At 47.4% G+C, this 27,561-nt stretch overlaps 1 protein-coding gene across 1 annotated transcript in view; it reads right to left on the reverse strand.

Moving 5' to 3' along the window:
• plek (pleckstrin) overlaps positions 1–27,561 on the reverse strand; it is a 44,278-nt gene that overhangs the window by 14,704 nt on the left and 2,013 nt on the right. Inside the window, exons 2-4 of the mRNA XM_078405666.1 lie at positions 8,818–8,973; positions 916–1,097; positions 211–302 (exon numbers count right to left, since the gene is read on the reverse strand). Coding sequence (XP_078261792.1) covers positions 211–302; positions 916–1,097; positions 8,818–8,973 — 430 coding nt within the window. The remainder of the gene's footprint in view (positions 1–210; positions 303–915; positions 1,098–8,817; positions 8,974–27,561) is intronic.

A 27,561-nucleotide genomic window follows, 5' to 3' on the forward strand; every position in this document is an offset into this window, starting at 1 on the left:
CACCCATTCCTTCTCTCCAGAGATGCTGCCTGACCCGCTGAGTTACTCCAGCATTTTGCGTTTAGGTACATGGATAGGACAGGTGTGGAGGGTTATGGACCAAACGCAGGCAGGTGGGACTAGGGTAGCTGGGACATTGTTGGCCGGTGTGGGTGAGTTGGGCAGAAGGGCCTGTTTCCACACTGTATCACTCTATGACTCTATATTTACCTGCGAAACAGTGATTGAAGATCTTCTTATCTTTATGTAACTTGTGCTCCTTGACTCCCGTCTCAGGATCCTTCATGGAGTGGTATAACGCACTAGGTGGAAGGAGAACAAGGTTTATCAGATTACAAGTGTAAGAAGGAACTGCAGGTGCTGGTTTAAATCGAAGGCAGACCCAAAATGCTGGAGTAACTCAGCAGGACAGACAGCATCTCTGGAGAGAAGGAATGGGTGACGTTTCGGGTCGAGACCATTTCTTCACACGTTTAGTGAAGGTAATTGCTACATTTTTTAAATGGCAGCAAAATCCATTGGCAGCAAAATGGAGGGAATACTGATTGTGGATGATCAGCCATGATCACATTGAATGGCGGTGCTGGCTCGAAGGGCCGAATGGCCTCCTCCTGCACCTATTGTCTATTGTCTAAGGCAGTGGAGGCCAATTCACTGGGTGTAATCAAGAATCAAGGGATATGGGGAGAAAGCAGGAACGGGGTACTGATTCTGGATGATCGGCCATGACCATATTGAATGGCGGTATTGGCTCTAAGTGCCGAATGGCCCACTCCTGCTCCAGTTTTGTATGTTTCCATGTCTCCAACCTCTAATTAAACTAAATCAGTGCTGTCTCACAGAGCTAAACCAGGTGCACATCTACCCAACCGGGAGACAGAGTGATGGATTAAACGGATCGATGGAGGTTCTTACCCCAAATTGATATCATTGGGCAACTTGATGGACTTCCTGGTGGACTTCCGGGCAAACCTCTGTCCGCTTTCGATGAACTGGACGGCTCTCTTCATGTCTTTTACCCAGGCATCCCGCTCTTCGAGGTGTGACGCTTGCAGGTAATGCTCCTGATTCTTTTCCGTACGAAACTTGAAAACAAACTAACAATAACAGCAGCGTTACTCTATCTTAATACGATGCGTGCAAAGATTAATATGCAGAAGGGGTCTTGACCCGAAACGCCACCCATCCCTTCTCTCCCGAGATGCTGCCTGACCGACCCCGCTGAGTTACTCCAGCACTTTGTGGCTACCTTGCGAAGATTGAAATGCATTGAAAACATCATTGGCATAGATTTCCATGCCGGTGAACTTCTACCACGAGGAATGTCTTAGTGCAGCAGATTGGCCTTCGTAACAAGAGGAGTTGAGTATAGGAGCAAAGAGGTCCTTCTACAGTTGTACCGGGTCCTGGTGAGACCGCACTGGAGTACTGTGTGCAGTTTTGGTCTCCAAATTTGAGGAAGGATATTCTTGCTATGGAGGGCGTGCAGCGTAGGTTCACTAGGTTAATTCCCGGAATGGCGGGACTGTCGTATGTTGAAAGGCTGGAGCGATTGGGCTTGTAAACACTGGAATTTAGAAGGATGAGGGGGGATCTTATTGAAACATATAAGATAATTAGGGGATTGGACACATTAGAGGCAGGAAACATGTTCCCAATGTTGGGGGAGTCCAGAACAAGGGGCCACAGTTTAAGAATAAGGGGTAGGCCATTTAGAACGGAGATGAGGAAGAACTTTTTCAGTCAGAGAGTGGTGAAGGTGTGGAATTCTCTGCCTCAGAAGGCAGTGGAGGCCAGTTCGTTGGATGCTTTCAAGAGAGAGCTGGATAGAGCTCTTAAGGATAGCGGAGTGAGGGGGTATGGGGAGAAGGCAGGAACGGGGTACTGATTGAGAGTGATCAGCCATGATCGCATTGAATGGCGGTGCTGGCTCGAAGGGCTGAATGGCCTCCTCCTGCACCTATTGTCTATTGTCTATTGTCTATTGTCTATTCAAGGGGAGATTTAATGAGCTCGACGCACACAAACGTGGGCAAAGAAGAGGGCGAGACTAATCGAAGGACCAACTAAGAACCAACAGTCAGAGAGTTGTGAATCTGTGGAATTCTCTGCCTTAGAAGGCAGTGGAGGCCAATTCTCTGAATGCATTCAAGAGAGAGTTAGATAGAGCTCTTAAGGATAGCGGAGTCAGGGGATATGGGGAGAAGGCAGGAACGGGATACTGATTGAGAATGATCAGCCATGACCACATTGAATGGCGGTGCTTGCTCGAAGGGCCGAATGGCCTCCTCCTGCACCTATTGTCTATTGTCTATTGTCAACATGATTGACCATCTAGGCACGGTGGCGCAGCGGTAGAGTTGCTGCTTTACAGCGCTTACAGCATCAGAGACTCGGGTTCAGTTCTGACTGCCGGAGCCGTCTGGACGGAGTTTGTACATTCTCCCTGTGACCGCTTGGTATTTCTCCGGGTGTCCGGTTTCCTCCCACACTCCAAAGACGTTGTGGGTTTGTTGGTTCTGTCTGTTTGCTGCATCTGAAGAAGGGTCTCGACCCGAAACGTCACCCATTCCTTCTCTCCATAGATGCTGCCTGACCCGCTGAGTTACTCCAGCATTTTGTGTCTGCCTGGGGTTTGTTGGATAATTGGCTTCTGTAAAATTGTCCCTGGTGTGCAGGGCAGAACTGGTGTGAACGGGCGATCGCTGGTCGGCACGGATTCGGTGGGCCGAAAGGCCTGTTTCCATACTGTAGACCCAAACTAAATTAAACCAAACGAAACTCATTCACAGATACATTACGAAAGTCAGTTAACTTTCTCCTCGTGCAATTAAGGAGGAACTAACTTACTGTACTTACTGACAGTTACTTACATTTTTGGTCTCCTAATTTGAGGAAGGACATCCTTGCTATTGAGGCAGTGCAGCGTAGGTTCACGAGATTGATCCCTGGGATGGCCGGACTGACATATGAGGAAAGATTGTAAAGACTGGGCTTGTATTCACTGGAGTTTTGAAGGATGAGAGGGGATCTTATAGAAACATATAAAATTATAAAAAGACTGGACAAGCTAGATGCAGGAAAAATGTTCCCAATGTTGGGGGAGTCCAGAACCAGGGGCCACACAGTCTTAGAATAAAGGGGAGGCCATTTAAAACTGAGGTGAGAAAAAACCTTTTCACCCAGAGAGTTGTGAATTTGTGGAATTCTCTGCCACAGAGGGCAGTGGAGGCCAAATCACAGGATGGATTTAAAAGAGAGTTAGATAGAGATCTAGGGGCTAATGGAATCAAGGGATATAGGGAGAAGGCAGGCACGGGGTATTGATTGGGGACGATCAGCCATGATCACAATGAATGGCGGTGCTGGCTCGAAGGGCCGAATGGCCTCCTCCTACACCTATTTTGCTATGTTTCTATGTTTCTAAATACATTTCATTTCAGTTTCACTCTGACCCATTCCACTTGAACTTCCGTCTGATTTTAATTCTGACTTTTACAAAAACTTGAAACCTAATTTATTCCTCCACAGTGTGTTGTAATTTCTATCGCTTTTGGTTTCAGTCAAAGATTCTGGTATTTTTGTTGATTTCCACACATTAAACTCACTTCAGGAAAGTGAAAGCGTTTCGACTTATTGTAAATTGACCTTTTAAGTAAAAAAACGATTAAAAATGTAGGTCAGATGCTTTCAATGGGCGATCAGAGGCGTGGGAGAAAAAGAGAGATGGAGCTGAAACAGGAGAATGCTCACCATCTAAACACAAAGTGCTGAAGGAACTCAGTGGGTCAGGCAGCATCTGTGGAGGGAGGGAATGCGCAGACAATGCTTCAGGTCAGGACACCTCTTCAGACCTGACCCAAAATATTGTCTCTCCATAAATGTGAGGTTATCCACTTTGGCAGCAAGAACAGGAAAGCAGAGTATTACCTGAATGGTGGCCAATTAGGAAAAGGGGAGATGCAACGTGATCTGGGTGTCATGGTGCACCAGTCATTGAAAGCAAGCGTGCAGGTGCAGCAGGCAGTGAAGAAAGCGAATGGTATGTTAGCATTCATAGCAAGAGGATTTGAGTTTAGGAGCAGGGAGGTTCTGCTGCAGTTGTACAGGGCCTTGGTGAGACCGCACCTGGAGTATTGTGTGCAGTTTTGGTCTCCTAATCTGAGGAAAGACATTCTAGCCTTAGAGGGAGTACAGAGAAGGTTCACCAGATTGATCCCTGGGATGGCAGGACTTTCATATGAAGAAAGACCGGATAGACTAGGCTTATACTCGCTGGAATTTAGAAGACTGAGGGAGGATCTTATTGAAACATATAAAATTCTTAAGGGGTTGGAGAGGCTAGATGCGGGAAGATTGTTCCCGATGTTGGGGAAGTCCAGAACCAGGGGTCACAGCTTAAGGATAAGGGGGAAGTCTTTTAGGACCGAGATGAGAAAACATTTCTTCACACAGAGAGTGGTGAGTCTGTGGAATTCTCTGCCACAGAAGGTAGTTGAGGCCAGTTCATTGGCTAAGAGGGAGTTAGATGTGGCCCTTGTGGCTAAAGGGATCAGGGGGTATGGAGAGAAGGCAGGTACAGGTTACTGAGCTGGATGATCAGCCATGATCATATTGAATGGCGGTGCAGGCTCGAAGGGCCGAATGGCCTACTCCTGCACCTATTTTCTATGTTTCTATGTTTCTATTCCATCCACAGATGCTGCCTGATCCCCTGAGTTCCTCCAGCACTTTGTGTTTAGATGGTGAGTCGTGCTTTGCTCACGATTCATTCCAGCATCGCCAGTTCAATGTGTCAGAATACACATCAGATCGATTAGACCGCTTGGGGTCTGTCGGTACGAGATATTCGTTGCAATTCAGTGCAATTTGAGGTGGCACGGTGGCACGGTGGCGCAGCGGGTAGAGCTGCTGACTCACAGCGCCAGAGACCCGGGTTCCATCCTGACCTCGGGAGCTGTCCGTGTGTGGAGTTTGCACGTTCTCCCCGTGACCTGCGTGGGTTTCCTCCGGGTGCTCCGGTTTCCTCCCACATCACAAAGACGTGCAGGTTTGTGGTTAATCGGCTCCTCTGTAAATTGCCCCCTGGTGTGTCGGGAGTGGATGGAAAAGTGGGATAACACGGAACTGGTGTGAACGGGTGATCGATGGACTCAGTGGGCCGAAGGGCCTGTTTCCGTGCTGTGTTTTTAACCGATCAGTAAATGCAATGGTTGAACAAGTCTTAATACTTCATTCGTGTAAGAAGGAACTGCAGATGCTGGTTTAAACCGAAGATAGTCACAAAAAGCTGGAGTAACTCAGCAGGTCAGGCAGCATCTCTGGAGAGAAGGAATGGGTGACGTTTCGGGTCGAGACCCTTCTTCAGACTTCATTTAATACTTCATTTGTTCTAATTTGCAACACCTCTAAATATTGAGCTGAAGTCCTGAGTGCAATGTTATTTACAATATCATCTCCTGGCTTCGAATGTAAAATCTATATCGGATCTACCGGCATAATCGGTGGCGCAGCGGTAGAGTTGCTGCCTTACAGCGAATGCAGCGCCGGAGACCCAGGTTCGATCCTGACTACGGGCGCCGTCTGTACGGAGTTTGTACGTTCTCCCCGTGACCTGCGTGGGTTTTCTCCGAGATCTTCGGTTTCCTCCCACAGTCCAAAGACGTGCAGGTTTGTAGGTTAATTGGCTTGGTAAATGTAAAAAGTGTCCCTAGTGGGTGTAGGATAGTGTTAGTGTGCGGGGATCGCTGGGCGGCGCGGACCCGGTGGGCCGAAGGGCCTGTTTCTGCGCTGAATCTCTAAATCTAAAAAAAAATCCTGAAAACCAAACTGGCATCTTTTTCAAAGAGGCAGTAATGTGTAATAGCACAAATGATTTCCTACTCCGATATAAGATCAAGGAGGGATTTTATAGCTGGGGTCAGAAGAAATGGCGAATGTATTACGGGTGCTGTCTGTACCGAATTTGTACGTTCTCCCCGTGACCTCGTGGGTTTTCTCCGGGTGCTCCGGTTTCCTCCCACATCCCAAAGATGCACAGGTTTGTAGGTTAATTGGCTTCTGTAAATTGTTCCTAGTGAACAGGATAGAGCGTGCACAGGTGATCACTGGTTGGCCTCAGACAGCCATTCACCAGTGGTGAACCTGTGGAGTTCTTTGCCACAGACGGCTGTGGAGGCCAAGTCGATGGATATTTTTAAGGCGGAGATTGACAGATTCTCGATTAGTGCGGGTGTCAGGGGTTACGGGGAGAAGGCAGGAGAATGGGGTTAGGAGGGAGAGATAGATCAGCCGTGATTGAATGGCGGAGTGGACTTGATGGGCCGAATGGCCTAATTCTGCTCCAAGAACATAAGAACAGCCTGTTTCCACGCTATATCTCTAAACTAAACTGAACTAAACTAAACTATTTTCAGCTCAATTTTAGATTTCTGGCAAGAGCAGTATTTCTGCTCTGTCTTACTAATAGAAACATGGAAACATAGAAAATAGATGCAGGAGTAGGCCATTCGGCCCTTCGAGCCTGCACCGCCATTCAATATGATCATGGCTGATCATCCAACTCAGTATCCCGTACCTGCCTTCTCTCCATACCCCCTGATCCCTTTAGCCACAAGGGCCACATCTAACTCCCTCTTATTATTGAAACATATAAGATAATTAGGGGATTGGACACATTAGAGGCAGGAAACATGTTCCCAATGTTGAGGGAGTCCAGAACAAGGGGCCACAGTTTAAGAATAAGGGGTGGGCCATTTAGAACGGAGATGAGGAAGAACTTTTTCAGTCAGAGAGTGGTGAAGGTGTGGAATTCTCTGCCTCAGAAGGCAGTGGAGGCCAGTTCGTTGGATGCTTTCAAGAGAGAGCTGGATAGAGCTCTTAAGGATAGCGGAGTGAGGGGGTATGGGGAGAAGGCAGGAACGGGGTACTGATTGAGAGTGATCAGCCATGATCGCATTGAATGGCGGTGCTGGCTCGAAGGGCTGAATGGCCTACTCCTGCACCTATTGTCTATTGTCTATTGTCTATTAAATATAGCCAATGAACTGGCCTCAACTACCTTCTGTGGCAGAGAATTCCACAGATTCACCACTCTCTGTGTGAAAAAAAACTTGCTCATCTCGGTCCTAAAAGACTTCCCCCTTATCCTTAAACTGTGACCCCTTGTTCTGGACTTCCCCAACATCGGCAACAATCTTCCCGCATCTAGCCTGTCCAACCCCTTAAGAATTTTGGAAGTTTCTATAAGATCCCCCCTCAATCTTCTAAATTCCAGCGAGTACAAGCCCAATGATGTATGTGTGTGTGTGTGTGTAAGGCCTTTGCAGTGTTGGAAACCAGGTTTTCAAACCATCTAATTCGGTCTCAAACCAGTTGCCATGGAGTTAGTGGCTGAGGAAGATAGTGGCAGTTTAATCATCTTCCTGTTTACAGTTTCCGTGACATCCAACTTGGAAGCAACTGTCAGCACATTGGTGATGTGAAACACTGCCCTCTGGTTTCTCACAGCAACAGATGGGCCAGAATTTCAACACCTATCCTAAAGCTAAAAGAACACCAGGAACTGCGGAAGCTAGATTCTTGCTTGTGGCACAAAGTGCCGGAGTAAACTAGCAGAAGGTAGTGAGAAGATGGAGTAAACTAGCAAGTCAGGCAGCATCTCTGGAGAACCTGGACAGAAACATAGAAAAATAGATGCAGGAGTAGGCCATTCTGCCCTTCGAGCCAGGACCGCCATTCAATGTGATCATGGCTGATCATTCTCAATCAGTACCCCGTTCCTGCCTTCTCCCCATACCCCCTGACTCCGCTATCCTTAAGAGCTCTATCCAGCTCTCTCTTGAATGCATTCAGAGAATTGGCCTCCACTGCCTTCTGATGCAGAGAATTCCACAGATTTACAACTCTCTGACTGATGAAGTTTTTCCTCATCTCAGTTCTAAATGGCCTACCCCTTATTCTTAAACTGCGGCCCCTTGTTCTGGACTCCCCCAACATTGGGAACATGTTTCCTGCCTCTAACGTGTCCAACCCCTTAATAATCTTATACATTTCGATAAGATCTCCTCTCATCCTTCTAAATTCCAGTGTAAACAAGCCTAGTCGCTCCAGTCTTTCAACATATGATAGTCCCGCCATTCCGGGAATTAACCCTAGCAAGTCAGGCAGCATCTCTGGAGAACATGGATAGAAACATAGAAAAAAAGGTGCAGGAGGAGGCCATTCTGCCCTTCGAGCCAGGACCGACATTCAATGTGATCATGGCTGATCATCTAAAATGAGTACCCCGTTCCTGCTTTTCCCCCACGATCCCTTGATTCCGTTAGCCCTAAGAGCTAAATCTAACTTTCCTTTGAAAACATCCAGTGAATTGGCCTCCACTGCCTTCTGTGGTAGAGAATTCCACAGATTCACAACTCTCTGGGTGAAAACGTTTTTCCTCGTCTCAATCCTAAATGGCCGACCTGTTATTCTTAAACTGTGTGACCCCTGGTTCTGGACTCCCCCCAACATGGGGAACATTTTTCCTGCATCATCTAGCCTGTCCAATCCTTTGAATTTTATATGTTTCAATAAGATCCCCTCTCATCCTTCTATATTCCAATGATGGCTTAGTTTAGTTTAGTTTAGTTTGGGTTGGTCTAGTTTCGGTTAGTTTAGCTTAGTTTAGTTTAGTTTAGAGATACAGCGCGGAAAAAGGCCCTCCGGCCCATCGAGTCCGCCCTGACCAACGATCCCCGCACACTAACACTGGTTCCATCGTACCTCACACCTCAAATAAGCACAGAATCGTCACGAACAGTCGGACTTACGTACCGCCCTCTTGCTGTAATCCACACAGGGGGATACAACTGAACTCCCCTTCAAGGGAAGCACTCCTTTTGGACTTCCGTCAGATTTTCTCCTGTAAAATTCGATGCCGTCTTCCAAAAGAACAGCCCAAACAGCCTTCCACGAATTAAGTACGGTCCCCTGCAATGGAAAGGAAATATCCAACATTAAAGGGCCTGTCCCACTTTAGGAGATTTTTTTAAGGCGACTGCCGGCGACTGTCAAAGTCGTAGCAGATCGCCGAACTTTTCTTTTACCCGACGACAATGACCACGACAATGACCACGACAATGACCACGACAATGACCACGACAATGACCACGACAATGACCACGACAATGACAACGACAATGACCACGACAATGACCACGACAATGACCACGACAATGCCGAGTCAGGTCGACATTACACTGTCTTCGGAAACATCGCGAAAATTCCCACGCTGTCAATGCTTCTCCGGCATCCTGATTGTCGCTGAAATCACTGACAAGTCGGTAAGTGCTTGAGAGTTTTGAACTACAACATCTTGTATGAGTTACTTAAAATACAAGCTTCACTGTAACAAGGCATGAACTGGATTGACTTCCAGTTTACTAATAGCTGTATTAAAAAAAAAAAATTAAAAAGCGGTTAAGTGGATTTTTGTGAAAAGTGTGTGGGCATTCTTTGAAAATGTACAGGAAATGCATATCTGGTTTCTGGGTTGCATATCTGGGTTTGGAGCCTACTTTAAATGTAATCGCTGATGGCCATAAACATCGCGAAATTCCCACGCTTACCTGACCGTCAAACTGTCGCCTCGAATCTACCTGTCAAATGTCCTGACGGTAAATAAATTGGTTAAACACAAGCATTTTATGGTATTTTGAAATAGACAATAGATTTACAACTCTCTGAGTGAAAAGGTTCTTCCTCATCTCCGTTCTAAATGGCCTACCCCTTATTCTTAAACTGTGTCCCCTTGTTCTGGACTCCCCCAACATTGGGAACATGTTTCCTGCCTCTAATGTGTCCAACCCCCTAATTATCTTATATGTTTCAATAAGATCCCCCCTCATCCTTCTAAATTCCAGTGTATACAAGCCTAATTGCTCCAGCCTTTCAACATACGACAGTCCCGCCATTCCGGGAATTAACCTAGTGACTTTACTTATTTTAATATTACGTGCTTCTAAATGCATCTAAGAGAACCTGGCAAACCTGGGGACAGCATGAGACAGCGCCCGCAATAAGCAACGATACCTGGCGACAAGCCAGCTGTCGCCGAGAGATTTCACTCCGGATGATTTCTCATCGACGCGCTGAGATCCGCTACGATTCTTGGAAGACTCCTCACGATCACGCCGCGACACACGGCGAACTGTCGGCGACAGCCTAGACACTGGCAGTCGCCTTAACATCACCTAAAGTGGGACAGGGCCTTTAGGAAGCAATGTTGCCTCATTGTGACCTTCCAATACGCTCATGTGTTGGAACCTTTAACATAACATTTTGTTTTATCTTAGGTTTCAGTGAATCTATTGCAACGTCTGACTGTTGGCCTACAAATCTCTGCAGGTCTTTTCTGTACCCAGTACAGTGATCATAAAGAAATCCCATCAACACCTCTACTAGCTTAGAAGATTGAGGAGAGTCAACAAATACTCTCTCGAACTTCTACACAGGTACAGTAGAGAGCATGTGCTTTACTTTAACATCAAGGAGCTGGCAGTCTCGGGTTGAGACTGATGTTGGGAAGCTCCAAAGCCGCATGACGTTCGACAAGCCCCAACCCGGGGTAGATCGCCCGGTGCGAGATTCCCCCCCTGATGTAGGACCTTGATCGCCCCGACAAGGAAGACCCACTGCCAGCCACAGGAGCCAAGGTCGCCTTTTTAGTTATCTTCTGATGCTCTTTAAAAAAGTCCCAATCCTCTGGCTTCCCGCTCATCTTTGCTATGTTATATTTCTTCTCTTTTATTTTTCTACTGTCCTTGACTTCCTTTGTCAGCCACGGTCGCCTCTTACTCCCCTTAGAATCTTCCCTCCTCTTTGGAATGAACTGATTCTGCACCTTCTGTATTATTCCCAGAAATACCCACCATGGTTGTCCCACCATCTTCCCTGCTAGGGTCTCTTTCCAGTCAACTCTGGCCAGCTCCTCCCTCATGCCTCCATAGTCCCCCTTTGTTCAACTGTAATACTAACACTTCCGATTTTCCCTTCTCTCTCTCAAATTGTAGATTAAAACTTATCATATTATGATCACTACCTCCTAATGGCTCTTTTACCTTGAGTTCCCTTATCAAATCTGGTTCATTACACAACACTAAATTCTCTGCCTCAGAAGGCAGTGGAGGTCAATTCTCTAAATGCATTCAAGAGAGAGCTAAATAGAGCTCTTAAGGATAGCGGAGTCAGGGGGTATGGGGAGAAGGCAGGAACGGGGTACTGATTGAGAATGATCAGCCATGATCACATTGAACGGCGGTGCTGGCTCGAAGGGCCGAATGGCCTACTCCTGCACCTATTGTCTATTGTCTATTGGCTAAATTCAGAATTGCCTTCTCCCTGGTAGGCTCCAGTACAAACTGCACTAAGAATCCATCTCGGAGGCATTCCACAAACTCTCTTTCCTGGGGTCCATTACCAACTGATTTTCCCAGTCTACCTGCATGTTGAAATCTCCCATAATCACTGTAGCATTACCTTTGCGACATGCCAATTTTAACTCTTGATTCAACTTGCACCCTGTGTCGAGGCTACTGTTTGGGGGCCTGTAGATAACTCCCATTAGGGTCTTTTTAACCCTTACAATTCCTCAGTTCTGTCCATACTGATTCAACATCTCCTGATTCTATGTCACCCTTTGCAAGGGACTGAATATCATTCCTTACCATCAGAGCAACCCCACCCCCTCTGCCCACCTGTCTGTCTTTTCTATACGTTGTGTACCCCTGAATATTCAGCTCCCAGCCCTGGTCCTCTTGCAGCCATGTCTCAGTGATTCCCACAACATCATACTTGCCCATGTCTAACTGAGCCTCAAGCTCATCCACTTTATTTTTTATACTTCGCGCATTCAAATACAACACTTTAACTTCGGTATTCACCTCCCCTCTCACACCGGTCACTATTGGCCCTGACCTTACTCTCTTATCCCTTCTCAAACCTTCCTTCCCATTAATTCGGGAGTCATTTGCAATTTTTCCTGTATTCGCTTCCCCTTTAACTCCCAATTTGTCAACCCCTCCCCCCCACTATTTAGTTTAAAGCCACACGTGTAGCACTAACAAACCTGCCCGCCAGAACGTTGGTCCCCCTGCTGTTAAGGTGGAACCTGTCCCTTTTGTACAGGTCACCCCTACCCCAGACCAATCACACGAGTAATTCTGTCTCTCAATTCTCTAACTTAAGTTTGACCAACCTCGTAACGTTTTGTAGGCAATTGCCCTCAGGTTAGACGATGTGGAAATTGCCATTTATGATGAATATCCAATTCCCTGTCTCTCCAAGAAAAAGAAAAACTGAACTTGTACATGCTTGTGTAGGAAGGAACTGCAGGTGCTGGTTTAAACCGAAGATAGACACAAAATGCTGGAGTAACTCAGCGGGACAGGCAGCATCTCTGGAGAGAAGGAATGGGTGACATTTACCCTTGTTCATACTGAGTTTCAGAGGAGAGGGAGATACAGAGATAAGGAAATGTAAGGTGTGAAAACAGGACAAGGGGGATGGAGATCAAGGAAAATGTAGAATAGATTATTGTAAGCTGGGAGAAGGTAACATGGGCGGCACGGTGGTGCAGCGGTAGAGTTGCTGCCTTACAGCGAATGCAGCGCCGGAGACTCAGGTTCGATCCTGACTACGGGTGCCGTCTGTACGGAGTTTGTACGTTCTCCCCGTGACCTGCGTGGGTTTTCCTCCGAGATCTTCGGTTTCCTCACACACTCCAAAGACGTACAGGTTTGTAGGTTAATTGACTGAGCAAATGTTTCAAAACAATTGTCCCTAGCGGGTGTAGGATAGTGTTAGTGTGCAGGGATCCCTGGGCGGCGCGGACCCGGTGGGCCGAAGGGCCTGTTTCACAGCTGTATCCCTAAAAATCTAAACGAAGCAAACGGAGATAAAATGTCGTCGGTGACAGTCAGACTGATCGAAGAACAGGGAAGGGGGAGGGGATGGAGAGAGATGGAAAGCAAGGGGTACTTGAAGTTAGAGAAGTCAGTGTTCATACCGCTGGGGTGTAAACTGCCCAAGTGAAATATGAGGTGCTGTTCCTCCAATTTGCACTGGGCCTCACTCTGACAATGGAGGAGGACCAGGACAGAGAGGTCTTGTGCATGCTTGTTGCTTTGTGTGAAGGATAGGTGAAGTTTCGGGTCGGGAACCTTTCCAGTTCAGGATGTGGCCCTCAGGATGGGGCCACTCTCTGCCTGATGGTCCCAGAAGTGGATCTGCACTAAATTATTACAATCGCCCCACTCTTTAAAACCTCTGCTCCAACAGCGACATTTCTTCCGACTTTACTGCACCTCATCTTGCACTAAATGTTATTTGCTCTATCTTGTTTCTGTCCACCGTGGAAGCGCTAGATTGTAATCGCGTATTGTCTTTCCGCTGACTGGTTAGCGTGCAACAAAAGCTTTTCATTGCACCTCGTTACACGCGACAATAAACTAAACTCAACTAAACTGGGACAATTGAGGTTCCGGCAGAGAATGTACGCCCACCATCACAAGCGTTCTGCACAAACAGTCACAGGAAGGTCACTCAGGAAGTTGCCATCTCACATGTTCGAGTTTCAAAAGGTTCAAAACTTAGCGGTTTCCTCCGTTGCATTTTCTCCACATTATCTTCAGTCATTCTGGTGTGGACATTAAAGAAGTATTCGGACCCAGCACAACACAAAGTGAACATAGATCACAGCACACAGAACAAAGAACAATACTGCACAGCAAAGGGTCCTTCGGCCCACACTGTTTGTGCCCAATGTATGGCCAAGCTAAACCGATCCCATTGAATGGTGTCAAGTTAGGAAAAGGGGACGTACAACGAGATCTGGGTGTCCTAGTGCATTAGTCACTGAAAGGAAGCATGCAGGTACAGCAGGCAGTGAAGAAAGCCAATGGAATGTTGGCCTTCATAACAAGAGGAGTTGAGCATAGGAGCAAAGAGGTCATTCTGCAGTTGTACAGGGCCCTAGTGAGACCGCACCTAGAGTACTGTGTGCAGTTTTGGTCTCCAAATTTGAGGAAGGATATTCTTGCTATTGAGGGCGTGCAGCGTAGGTTAATTCCCGGAATGGCGGGACTGTCGTATGTTGAAAGACTGGAGCGACTAGGCTTGTATACACTGGAATTTAGACGGATGAGAGCGGATCTTATCGAAACATATAAGATTATTAAGGGGTTGGACACGTTAGAGGCATGAAACATGTTCCCAATGTTGGGGGGAGTCCAGAACCAGGGGCCACAGTTTAAGAATACAGGGGTAGGCCATTTAGAACGGAGATGAGGAAAAACCTTTTCACTCAGAGAGTTGTAAATCTGTGGAATTCTCTGCCTCAGAAGGCAGTGGAGGCCAAGTCTCTGAATGCATTCAAGAGAGAGCTAGATAGAGCTCTTAAGGATAGCGGAGTCAGGGGGTATGGGGAGAAGGCAGGAACAGGGTACTGATTGAGAATAATCAGCCATGATCACATTGAATGGTGGTGCCGGCTCGAAGGGACGAATGGCCTCCTCCTGCACCTATTGCCTATTGTCTATTGTCTACCAGCACATGATCCATATCCCTCTCTTCCCTGCCTTTCTAAAAGCCTCTTGTACTCCACTATCGTGGAAGGAATGGGCAGAGGACATCTTAGATCGGAGCCCTTCTTCAGACCCTGCTGTGTCCGAAGAAGAGTCCCGACCCAAAAGGTCAACCATCCATTCCCTCCGCAGATGCTGCCTGACCCGCTGAGTTCCTCCAGCACTTTGCGATTTGCTCAAGATGCCGGCATCTGCAGTTGCTTGTGCTTGGACACAAGGTGCCCCGGTTGATGGCAGCATCTTGTTTAATATGCACTGCACCTTCTCCCAATCTGGAGAAACTTACTGGGTCAAGCAGCATCTCTGGAGAAAAGTCATGGGTAGACACAAAATGCTGGAGTAACTCAACGGGTCAGGCAGAATCTCTGGAGGGAAGGAATGGGTGACGTCTCGGGTCGAGACCCTTCTTCAGACTGAGAGTCCGGGGAAAGGGAAACTAGAGGTATAGACGGTGATGTAGAGAGATATAGAACAAATATCTGTTACAGATAGAACAGATATATACACCGATCAGCCAGAACATTATGACCTGATGAGCCAAAACATTAAGCCCACCTGCCTAATATGCTGTTGGTCCTCCGTGTGCAGCCCCATACACAGCAGGGTGCGATGCACTGTGTATTGTGACACATTCCTCCCGTGACCACCATTAACATTTTCTGTGACTTGTGCCACAGTCGACCTTCTGTCGGTTCGGACCAGACGGGATAACCTTCGTTGCCCTCGCGCATCGATGAGCCTTGGGCGCCCAACACCCTGTCTGTCGCCGGTTTGTGGTTTGTCCCTCCTCAGACCACTGTCGGTCGGTACTCACCACTGCTGACCGGGATCACCCCACAAGCCTTGCCGTTTCAGAGATGCTCTGACCCAGTCGTCTGGCCATAACAATTTGGCCCTTGTCAAAGTCGCTCAGGTCTTTACTCCTGCCCATTTCTCCTGCATCCAACACATTAACTTCAAGAACTGACTGTTCACTTGCTGCCTAATATATCCCACCCCTTGACAGGTGCCATTGTAACAAGATAATCAATGTTATTCACTTCGCCTGTCAGTGGTCATAATGTTTTGGCTGATCGGTGTATACTGAGGAGTTGCTGGTTTAATTTAGTTCATTACCTGATTTGCAAACTGCAATTAGTAAACTGGGTTCGAAAGTTTCATAAGTTCTACGATATTCTGCAATTTGCTTCTGCATTGAAGACGAGCAGAAGAAGTGACTTGAAAATGGAAAGAAAGTGCCTTGCTTGGTCTTTCAACAGGAAGGAAGTCAGAATGTACCATTAAGCAAAAATGTTCACCAGCTTTCTAAAGCAACCCTTGGACAATTTCCCTGTTCTACGATGAAAAAGGGTGAACTGGTTACAAGCAGAAGGAAGAAGTGTTGGCCAAACACACCACACATCTGCTAAGTTTCATTCAGATTCAATGTGCAGGAAGGAACTGCAGATGCTGGTTTACACCGGAGATAGACACAAAATGCTGGAGTAACTCAGCGGGACAGGCAGCGTCTCTGGAGAGAAGGAATGGGTGACGTTTCGGGTCGAGACTTGTCAGAAGAAGGGTCTCGACCCGAAATGTCACCCATTCCTTCTCTCCAGAGATGCAGCCTGACCCACTGAGTTACTCCAGCACTCTGAAACGTCACCCATTCCTTCTCTCCAGAGATGCTGCCTGACCCGCTGAGTTACTCCAGCACTCTGTGTCCATCTAAGTTTCGTTCAGAGTTTAGTAACCTTCCAGGGGCTTTTTTTTTTAGAAAAAGCGGAAGCTTTGAAATAGCTGTTGGCCAAAGTTACAACTTCAAGAAGGAAAATTGAGAAAGTAAATTCATTTATTTCTCAGTAAATTCATATGTCAAAAGGAACTGCAGATGCTGGTTTACACCAAAGGTAGATACAAAATGCTGGAGTAACTCAGCGGGACAGGCAGCATCTATGGAGAGAAGTAATGGGTGATGTTTCGGGTCGAGATCTTTCTTCAGACTGATGGTAAATTCATACTTGGGTTCCTTGGCAGAAACAAGACCATCTGCTGGGAGCCCAACACAAGAAATCAATTTGCGTTTATTATTTTTAACAGCTGGGTGGTTAAGAAGGCTTTTGATACATTAGCATTTATCAGTCAGGGCACTGAGTGTAGAAGGTGCTGGAAGGAACTCCAGATGCTGGTTTACACCAAAGATAGACACAAAATGCTGGAGTATCTCAGCGGGACAGGCAGCATCTCTGGAGAGGAGGAATGGGTGACGTTTCAGGTTGAGTTGAGATGGTATGTAACAATTGAACGAGATATTGTTAAGGCCACACTTGGAGTATAAAGTTCAGCTTTGGTCACCCTCCCTAGGAAGAATGATATTAAGCTTGAAAAAGTGCAGAGAGGATTTAGATTTTTAGATTTATAGACACAGCGCAGAAACAGGCCCTTCGGCCCACCGGGTCCGCGCCGACCAGCGATCCCCGCACATTAACACTATCCTACACCCACTAGGGACAATTTTAACATTTGCCCAGCCAATTAACCTACAAACCTGTACGTCTTTGGAGTGTGGGAGGAAACCGAAGATCTCGGAGAAAACCCACGCAGGTCACGGGGAGAACGTACAAACTCCGTACAGACGGCGCCCGTAGTGAGGATCGAACCTGAGTCTCCGGCGCTGCATTCGCTGTAAGGCAGCAACTCTACCTCTGCGCCACCATGGCGCCTTTACAAGAATGTTAGACATAGAAACATAGAAAATAGGTGCAGGAGGAGGCCATTTGGCCCGTTGAGCCAGCACCGCCATTCATTGCGATCATGGCTGATCGTCCACAATCAGTAACCCGTGCCTGCCTTCTCCCCATATCCCTTGATTCCACTAGCCCCTAGAGCTCTATCTAACTCTCTATTAAATTAATCCAGTGAATTGGCCTCCACTGCCTTCTGTGGCAGAGAATTCCACAAATTCACAACTCTCTGGGTGAAAAAGTTTTTTCCCACCTCAGTTTTAAATGGCCTCCCCTTTATTCCTAGACTGTGGCCCCTGGTTCTGGACTCCCCCAACATTGGGAACATTTTTCCTGCATCTAGCTTGTCCAGCCCTTTTATACTTTTATTCGTTTCTATAAGATCCCCTCTCATCCTTCTAAACTCCAGTGAATACAAGCCCAGTCTTTCCAATCTTTACTCATATGACAGTCCCTCCATCCTGGGGATTAATTAACCTGGTGAATCTACGCTGCACTTGCCTCAATAGCAAGGATGTCCTTCCTCAAATTAGGAGACTTATTGATCTTTAAAAATGACAATCTGACTGTTGCCGCGACATTGCGAAAAAAAATTAGGATTCAGATCAAGTATTTATTGTTGTTTTTCTGGACATGTTGTTCAGCACTGCTGATAATATAAGTTCAAAGATTCATAAGTGATAGGAGCAGAATTAGGCCATTTGGCCCATCAAATTAGGCCATTTGGCCCATTTGGCCCATCAGCTCATTGAGTCTACTCCGCCATTCAATCACGGCTGATCAATCTTTCCCTCTCAACCCCATTCTCCTGCCTTCTCCACATAACCCCTGACTAATCAAGAATCTATCAATCTCTGCCTTAAAAATATCCACTGTCTGTGTGCAGTTTTGGTCTCCAAATTTGAGGAAGGATATTCTTGCTATCGAGGGCGTGCAGCGTAGGTTTATTAGGTTAATTCCCGGAATGGCGGGACTGTCATATGTTGAAAGACTGGAGCGACTAGGTTTGTATACACTGGAATTTAGAAGGATGAGAGGGGATCTTATCGAAACGTATAAGATTATTAAGGGGTTGGACACGTTAGAGGCAGGAAACATGTTCCCAATGTTGGGGGAGTCCAGAACCAGGGGCCACAGTTTAAGAATAAGGGGTAGGCCATTTAGAACAGAGATGAGGAAAAACATTTTTAGTCAGAGAGTTGTGAATCTGTGGAATTCTCTGCCTCAGAGGGCAGTGGAGGCCAATTCTCTGAATACATTCAAGAGAGAGCTAGATAGAGCTCTTAAGGATAGCGGAGTCAGGGGGTATGGGGAGAAAGCAGGAACGGGGTACTGATTGAGAATGATCAGCCATGATCACATTGAATGGCGGTGCTGGCTTGAAGGGCCAAATGGCCTACTCCTGCACCTATTGTCTATTGTCTATTGCCTCCACAGCCTTCTGTGGCAATGAATTCCACAGATTCACCACCCTCTGACTAAAGAAATTTCTCCTCATCTCCTTCCTAAAGGAAAGTCCTTTAACTCTTGACATTATATGCATCATGAAAAATTATATCAGTGCGTACTTTCTTTGCAGCACAGAATGAAGGAACTTGATCAAACTCTATACCATGGAAACTGCTGAGTGTGGCTTCATGACTTATTAAACAAGTTATTTTTACAGCAAACTTCCATTGACTTTCTCCTCGAGGGGAGGGGAAGAAAGATAATATTTCTTGATACATTCTTTTGGTTTTCTTTTTGACAGGAGCTGAGAGTTAAGGGGATACTGATACCTGACTCCTCTGTAAAGATTGTGCCATCTGACCTGATCTTTCCATAATAAGTCATGTCACACTTGATCAATATCAATATCAATAGTCAATAGTCGTTTATTTGTTACATACACATAAATGTGTAGTAAAATGAAACATTACCCACAGTTGAACAATAAGACCAATAAGATTAATCAATAAAAATGCAATAACACATACAATCACAACTAACACCAAACAAAAAGAAACATCCATCACAGTGAGTCTCCTCCAGTCCCTCCTCACTGTGATGGAAGGCCAGAATGTATTTTTCTCTTCCCTGCCGTCTTGTCCCGCGGTCAGGCTGTTGGAGTTGCCACGTCGGGGCTCCCGATATTGAAGCCCCCGCTGGGCGGTGAAAAAAAATCCCGCGGCCTATTTCAGGCCGCGCCGGACGGTGAAAGGTCCGCAGCGGGCCGACCCAAGCCCTGCGATTCGGGGCGGGCGAACACGTTGCCTCTGCCGCTGCCGGAGCTCCCGATGTCGGCCCCCATCCAGGGGCCTGCGGGCTTCCGACGTCCACGCGGCCCGCGCCGGAGCCTCCGGAGACGAGTCGCAGCCGCTCCCGCAGCATTCGCAGGCGGCCAGCGCCACAGGTGGTGAGTCCGGACCGCGGGCTCTGCAAACCAGAGACCCAGGTGGTCCCAGGTGCATGGCCGGTGGTAGGCCGCAGCGGGAACGGAGACACGACACAGAAACAAAGGTCGCGTCTCCGTTCTGGAGAGAGAATGTTACAGTTACAGTTCCCGTTCCCCCCCCCCAAAACATAACATACAACACTACATCATATTAAAACTACAATTCAGACAAAAACAACAAAAAACACAAAAGACAGACGGACTGCAGGCAAGCCGCAGCTGCGACGGCAGCGCTGGCTCCTCTGATAGGAGGAGAATTAGGCCATTCGGCCCATCGAGTGTACTCCGCTATTCAACCATGGCTGATCTATCTCTCCCTCCCAACCCCATTCTCCTGCCTTCTCCCCATAACCCCTGACACCCGTACTAAACAAGAATTTATCTATCTCTGCCTTAGAAATATCCACTGACTTGGCCTCCACAGCCTTCTGTGGCAAAGAATTCCACAGATTCACCACCCTCTGACTAAATAAATGTATACGTATCTCCTTCCTAGAAGGATGTCCTTTAATTCTAAGGCTGTGACCTCTAGTCCCAGACTCTCCCACTAGTGGAAACATCCTCTCCACATCCACTCTATCCAGGCCTTTCACTATTCTGTATGTTTAAATGAGGTCAGAGAGTCGTGAATCTGTGGAGTTCTCTGCCTCAGAAGGCCGTGGAGGCCAATTCTCTGAATGCATTCAAGAGAGAGCTAGATAGAGCTCTTAAGGATAGCGGAGTCAGGGGGTATGGGGAGAAGGCAGGAACGGGGTACTGATTGAGAATGATCAGCCATGATCACATTGAATGGCGGTGCTGGCTCGAAGGGCCGAATGGCCTCCTCCTGCACCTATTGTCTATTGTCTATTGTCCCCCCTCATTCTTCTAAACTCCAGCGAGTACAGGCCCAGTGCCGACAAACGCTCAAGATAGGTTATCCTGATCATTCCTGGGATCATTCTTGTAAACCTCCTCTGGACCCTTTCCAGAGCCAGCACATCCTTCCTCAGATATGGGGCCCAAAATTGCTCACAATATTCCAAATGTGGCCTGACCAGCGCCTTGTAGAGCCTCAGCATTACATCCCTGTTTTTGTGTACAAGCCCTCTTGAAATAAATGCTAGCGTTGCGTTTGCTTATAATAATTGAGTTTGCTTATAATAGAGTGCGATATAGTGGGTTCATCACTGTTTCACAGTGGCACGTGGGCAAAAATGTTGCTTCACAGTGCCAAAGACCAGAGTTCGATCATGACCTTGGGTGCAGTCTGTGGGCGGAGTTTGTACGTTCTCCCCGTGACCCGCGTGGGTTTTCTCCGGGTGCTCCGGTTTCCTCCCACACTCCAAAGACGTACAGGTTTGTAGGTTAATCGGCCCCTCTGTAAGTTGCCCCCCTTGTGTGTAGGGGAGTGAATGAGAAAGAACGAGAACATAGAACTTGTAGAAATCTTATAGAAACGTCTAAAATTATAAAAGGACTGGACAAGCTAGATGCAGGGAAAAATGTTCCCAATGTTGGGGGAGTCCAGAACTAGGGGCCACACACAGACTAAGAATAAAAGGGAGGCCATTTAAAACTGAGATGGTGAGAAAACACTTTTTCACCCAGAGAGTTGTGAATTTGTGGAATTCTCTGCCACAGAGGGCAGTGGAGGCCAATTCACTGGATGGATTTAACAGAGACTTAGATAGAGCTCTAGGGGCTAGCGGAATCAAGGGATATGGGGAGAAGGCAGGCACGGGTTACTGATTGTGGATGATCAGCCATGATCACAATGAATGGCGGTGTTGGCTCGAAGGGCCGAATGGCCTCCTCCTGCACCTATTGTCTATGTTTCTATGTAACTAGTGTGAATGGATAGTCGATTTTCGGCGTGGGCTCAGAGAACTGAAGTCCAACTAGTCTAAGTGGGTTCACAGATTCATAGAGTCATGCAGAATGGTACCAGCCCTTTGGCACAACTCAGCCACGCCAACCAAGGTGCCTGATCTAAGCTAGTCCCATTTGTCTGCAATTGGCCCATATCTCGCTAAATCTCTCCTATCCATGTAAAATGTCCGAATGTCTTTTAGATGTGCTAATTGTAACTGCCTCTACCACTTGCTCTGGCAGCTTGTTCCATATATCTCCCATCACCCATGTGAACAATTTGCCCTTCATCACCATTTAAACCTATGTGCGACACAGTGATGGAGCGGTAGAGTTGCTGCCTTACAGCACCAGAGACACGGGTTTGATCCTGATAAGAGGTGCTGCCCGTGCGGAGTTTGTACGTTCTCCAAGTGACCGCATGGGTTTTCTCCGGGTGCTCCGGTTTCCACCCACACTCCAAAGGCTTACAAGTTTGTAGGTTCACAAAATGCTGGAGTAACTCAGCAGGTCACGTAGCATCTCAGGAGAGAAGGAATGGGCGACGTTTCCACTCCATGGGTGAAACGTCACCCATTCCTTCTCTCCTGAGATGCTGCCTGACCCGCTGAGTTACTCCAGCATTTTGTGAATAAATACCTTCGATTTGTACCAGCATCTGCAGTTATTTTCTTACAAGTTTGTAGGTTAATTGGCTTTGGTCAGTTGTAAAATTGTCTCTAGTGTGTAAGGTAGTGCTAGTGTATGTGGGGATCGCTGGTCGGCGCGGACTCGGTAGGCCGAAGGGCCTGTTTCCACACTGTACCTCTAAAGACTAAATCTTCCTCTCTCACCTTGAACATCTGTTCTCCAGTTCGGGAGAGTTGTAGAGCAGCAGGTAGAGTTGCTGACTCACAGCGCCAGAGACCCGGGTTCGACCCTGACTACGGGTGCTGTCTGTACGGAGTTTGTACGTTCTCCCCGTGACCTGTGTGGGTTTTCTCTGAGATCTTCAGTTTCCTCCCACACTTCAAAGATGGTCAGGTTAACTGGCTTGGTATAAACGTAAATTGTCCCTAGTGTGTGTGTGTAGGATAGTTTTAGCCTGTGGGAATTGCTGGTCGGCGCGGACTCGGTGGGCCGAAGGGCCTGTTTCCGAGCTGTATCTCTAAACTAAACTATCTCGCCTCGCCTTATAACTCGTGACTTCCTGTCCCAGCTACATCCTTGTGAAACTTTTCTCCACACTCTGTGACTTAATCACAAGAAGATATGTTTCTCCTTATTTCTCAAATAGATTTCTCAGTCGCTATTTTCCATTGGCTTTGTGGTTAATTTACTGGAATGGTGTGCAGAGAGAGTTAAATGTCAGAGGGTTGAGTCATACAGAGCAACTGGTGAACTTAATTCACAAAATGGTGGAGTAACTCAGCAGGTCAGGCAGCATCTCGGGAGAGAAGGAATGGGTGACGTTTCGAGTCGAGACCCTTCTTCAGACTGGAGTGGAGAACTCCAGACCAGGGCTGGAGAACTTAAACTCAATTAATAAATGTGGGGAGGGGGGGAAATAAGAAAGAGAAGCACCAGGTTTCCACAAAACCAGTTGGTGACCCATCGTCCATCAACATAAGTAATCTGTAAATGTTACTCATCTCCACCACTTATGACTCGAAACTCTCTGTTCGTTTTTTGGGTTTAAAACTGGATTGATCAGTGTTGGGTCAGGCAATGATGTTTAGTTTTAGTATAGTTTAGAGGTACAGCGCGGAAACAGGCCCTTTCGGCCCACCGGGTCCGCGCCGACCAGCGATCCCCGCACTCTAACGCCATCCTACACACACTCCAGGGACAATTTACAATATTTCCAAGCCAATTAGCTTACAAATGTGTACTGCACGTCTTTGGAGTGTGGGAGGAAACCGGAGCACCCAGAGAAAACCCACAAGGTCACGGGGAGAACGTACAAACTCCGTACAGACAGTGGCCGTAGTCGGGATGGAACTTGGGTCTCTGGCGCCGTGAGGCAGCAACTCTACCGCTGCGCCACCGTGCCGCCCTACCATTGTATTTATCGTTGTATTTATCATTACAATGTATCTGTGTCCTCAGGGTACATCACACCAACAAAGAATTTCATTGCACCCTACGCTATAATTCTGCATTCTGTATCTTCCGCTTTGCTCTGCCTATTGTTCTTGAGTTTGACGTGATTGTGTTTATGGATGAGGTATCTGATAGAATCATAGAGTCATAGAGTGATACAGTGTGGAAACAGGCCCTTCGGCCCAACTTGCCCACATCGGCGAACATCCCGGCTATACTAGTCCCACCTGCCCGCACTTGGCCCATATCCCCCCAAACCTGTCCTATCCATGTACCTGTCTAACTGTTTCTTCAACATTGGGATAGTCCCAGCCTCAACTACCTCCTCCGGCAGCTCATTCCACACACCCACCACCCTTTGTGTGAAAAGGTTACCCCTCAGATTCCTATTAAATCTTTTCCCCTTCACCTTGAACCTATGTCCTCTGGTCCTCGATTCACCTACTCTGGGCAAGAGACTCTGTGCATCTACCCGATCAATTCCCCTCATGAATTTATACACCTCTATAAGATCACCCCTCATCCTCCTGCGCTCCATGGAATAGAGACCCAGCCTGCTCAACCTCTCCCTGTAGCTCACACCCTCTAGTCCCGGCAACATCCTCGTAGATCTTCTCTGTACCCTTTCCAGCTGATCTGACGGGATAGCAAGCAAAACAAAGCTGATCAGGGCACTTTGGATCACGTGAGAACAGTAAAGCTAAATATGATATTCCATCATCACCCATAATCCTTTGGCCCTTCTTGTGCTTGTAACATTTGCCCTGAAATTGCGCCACAGACTGTGATTAATCTGACCGCGCAGGAAGGAACTGCAGATGCTGGTTTAAACCAAAGATAGACACAAAAAAGCTGCAGGATCTGATTACCTATCCTTGATATTCAGACTCAAATTCAGATCAGATTAAAGCTCTTGAGTGGTTCTTACTGTATGCTTCAATTTTGTCATTCTCCAACAGTGGCGCAGCGGGTAGAGCTGCTGCCTCACGGCGCCAGAGACCCGGGTTCCATCCCGACTGTGGGCGCTGTCTGTACGGAGTTTGCACGTTCCCCCCGTGACCTGCGTGGGTTTTCTCCGGGTGCTCCGGTTTCCTCCCACACTCCAAAGACGTACAGGTTTGTAGGCTAATTGGCTTCGGTAAAGATTGTAAATTATCTCTAGCGTGTGTAGGATAGTATTAGTGTACGGGATGATCGCTGGTCGGTGGGCCGAAGGGCCTGTTTCCGCACTGTATCTCTAAACTAAACTAAACTAAACTGAGCTACAGTGATAGGAACGTAGAACATAGGACAGTACAGTCCAGGATCGGGTCCTTTGGATCACAATGTCTGTGCTGAATATGATGCCATGAAGATGGGGGAACTCATTGAAACATACAGAACAGTGAAAGGCCTGGATAGAGTGGATGTGGAGAGGATGTTTCCACTAGTGGGAGAGTCTAGAACCAGAGGTCACAGCCTCAATTAAAGGGCGTTCTTTTAGGAAGGAGATGAGGAGGAATTTCTTCAGTCAGAGGGTGGTGAATCTGTGGAATTCTTTGCCACAGACGGCTGTGGAGGCCAAGTCAGTGGATACTTCTAAGGCAGAGATAGGTAGATTCTTGATTAGTGCGGGTGTCAGGGGTTATGGAGAGAAGGCAGGAGAATGGGGTTGGGAGGGAGAGATCGATCAGCCACGATTGAATGGCGGAGTAGACTTGATGGGCCGAATGGCCTAATTCTGCTCCTCTCACTTATGATGTTATGATGTTGTGGAATTCTCTGCCTCAGAAGGCAGTGGAGGCCAATTCTCTGAATGCATTCGAGAGAGCTGGGTAGAGCTCTTAAGGATAGCAGAGTCAGGGGGTATGGGGAGAAGGCAGGAACGGGGTACTGATTGAGAATGATCAGCCATGATCACATTGAATGGCGGTGCTGGCTCGAAGGGCCGAATGGCCTCCTCCTGCACCTATTGTCTATTGTCTATTAAATTAATCTCTCCCTGCACATAATCTATATCTAACCACCACCCCTGGCAGCAAATTCCAGACACTAACCTAGATGGTGTAAAGAACATTGCCCCGCACGTCTGCTTTAAACTTTGCCACTCTCATGTTAAAGCTATGCCCTATAGTTTTTGACAATCTACCCTGGGTTCTGACTGTTAACGCGATCTATGCCAATTTCTATCAAGTTTCTCCTCAACCCCAGGGCGCTCCAGAGAAAACAATCCAAAGTGTGTCCAATTTCTCCTTGTAGCTCATACCCTCTCACCCAGGCAGCGCTGAGGAACGGTCTTGACCCGAAACATCACCCATTCCTTCTCTCCAGAGATGCTGCCTGACCGCTGAGTTACTCCAGCACTCTGTGAAACGTCACCTATCCATGTTCTCCACAGATGCTGCCTGACCCGCTGAGTTACTCCAGCACTCTGTGAAACGTCACCTATCCATGTTCTCCACAGATGCTGCCTGACCCGCTGAGTTACTCCAGCTTTTTGCATCTACCTTCGGTATGAACATTGACTTCTCTAACTTTAAATAGCCCCTGCTTTCCCTCTCTCTCCATCCCGCTCCCACTTCCCAGATCTCCCACCGGTCTTACTGTCTCCGACTATGTTTTATCTCTGTCCCGCCCCCTCCCCTGACATCAGTCTGAAGAAGGGTCTCAATCATTCTGATTGAGAATGATCAGCCATGATCACATTGAATGGCGGTGCTGGCTCGAAGGGCTGAATGGCCTCCTCCTGCACCTATTGTCTATTGTCTATTGACCCGAAACGTCACCCATTCCTTCTCTCCAGAGATGCTGCCTGACCCGCTGAGTTACTCCAGCTTTTTGTGTCTATTTTCGGTTTAAACCAGCATCTGCAGTTCCTTCCTGCACACAGCACCCAGTTTAGTTGGTGCGTTTAAGGAGGAGGGGAGGGGGGTGTGGGAGCAGTTGGCGAAAAGTTCTTCTTATTTCTCTTTAGCTCATTTAAAAAGGGGATTGAGCAACTAGATCTCCTCAACTTGTCAAAAAGGCCCACTTCAAAATGTAATCACTCCTCTACTCACTCCGACCTGCGCGAGATAGATAACAATAGACAATAGACAATAGACAATAGACAATAGGTGCAGGAGTAGGCCATTCAGCCATTCAATGCGATCATGGCTGATCACTCTCAATCAGTACCCCGTTCCTGCCTTCTCCCCATACCCCCTCACTCCGCTATCCTTAAGAGCTCTATCCAGCTCTCTCTTGAAAGCATCCAACGAACTGGCCTCCACTGCCTTCTGAGGCAGAGAATTCCACACCTTCACCACCCTCTGACTGAAAAAGTTCTTCCTCATCTCCGTTCTAAATGGCCTACCCCTTATTCTTAAACTGTGGCCCCTTGTTCTGGACTCCCCCAACATTGGGAACATGTTATCTGCCTCTAATGTGTCCAATCCCCTAATTATCTTATATGTTTCAATAAGATCCCCCCTCATCCTTCTAAATTCCAGTGTATATGAGGTGTTTGCACGGTAATCGACCAGAACCGGAGAGGTCGAACGTGAAGGGGGCTTTGTTTCGCACTCCACCGTCTCTCTGTGTGTGAGTAACTCGGAAGTTACTGCCTCACAAAGCTCAAAGCCTCACCATTTCCTGCCTTGACTCCAGATACGACTCACTGCACATTGGGCACACTTTAGTTCTGTTTGCCAAAACTTGCAAACCCGCCAAGGACAACGACCCTTGACTCCCCCGGTCAACAGAAAGTTGACCAAGTCTACATTAAGAAGGTAGGCGCAAAATGCTGGAGTAACTCAGTGGGTCAGGCAGCGTCTCTGGAGAGAAGGAACGGGTGACGTTTCGGGTCGAGACCCTTCTCCAGTCTGAA

Source organism: Rhinoraja longicauda, chromosome 9 (genome assembly GCF_053455715.1).
Source record: "Rhinoraja longicauda isolate Sanriku21f chromosome 9, sRhiLon1.1, whole genome shotgun sequence".
In the NCBI taxonomy this organism is placed as follows: Eukaryota; Metazoa; Chordata; class Chondrichthyes; order Rajiformes; family Arhynchobatidae; genus Rhinoraja; species Rhinoraja longicauda.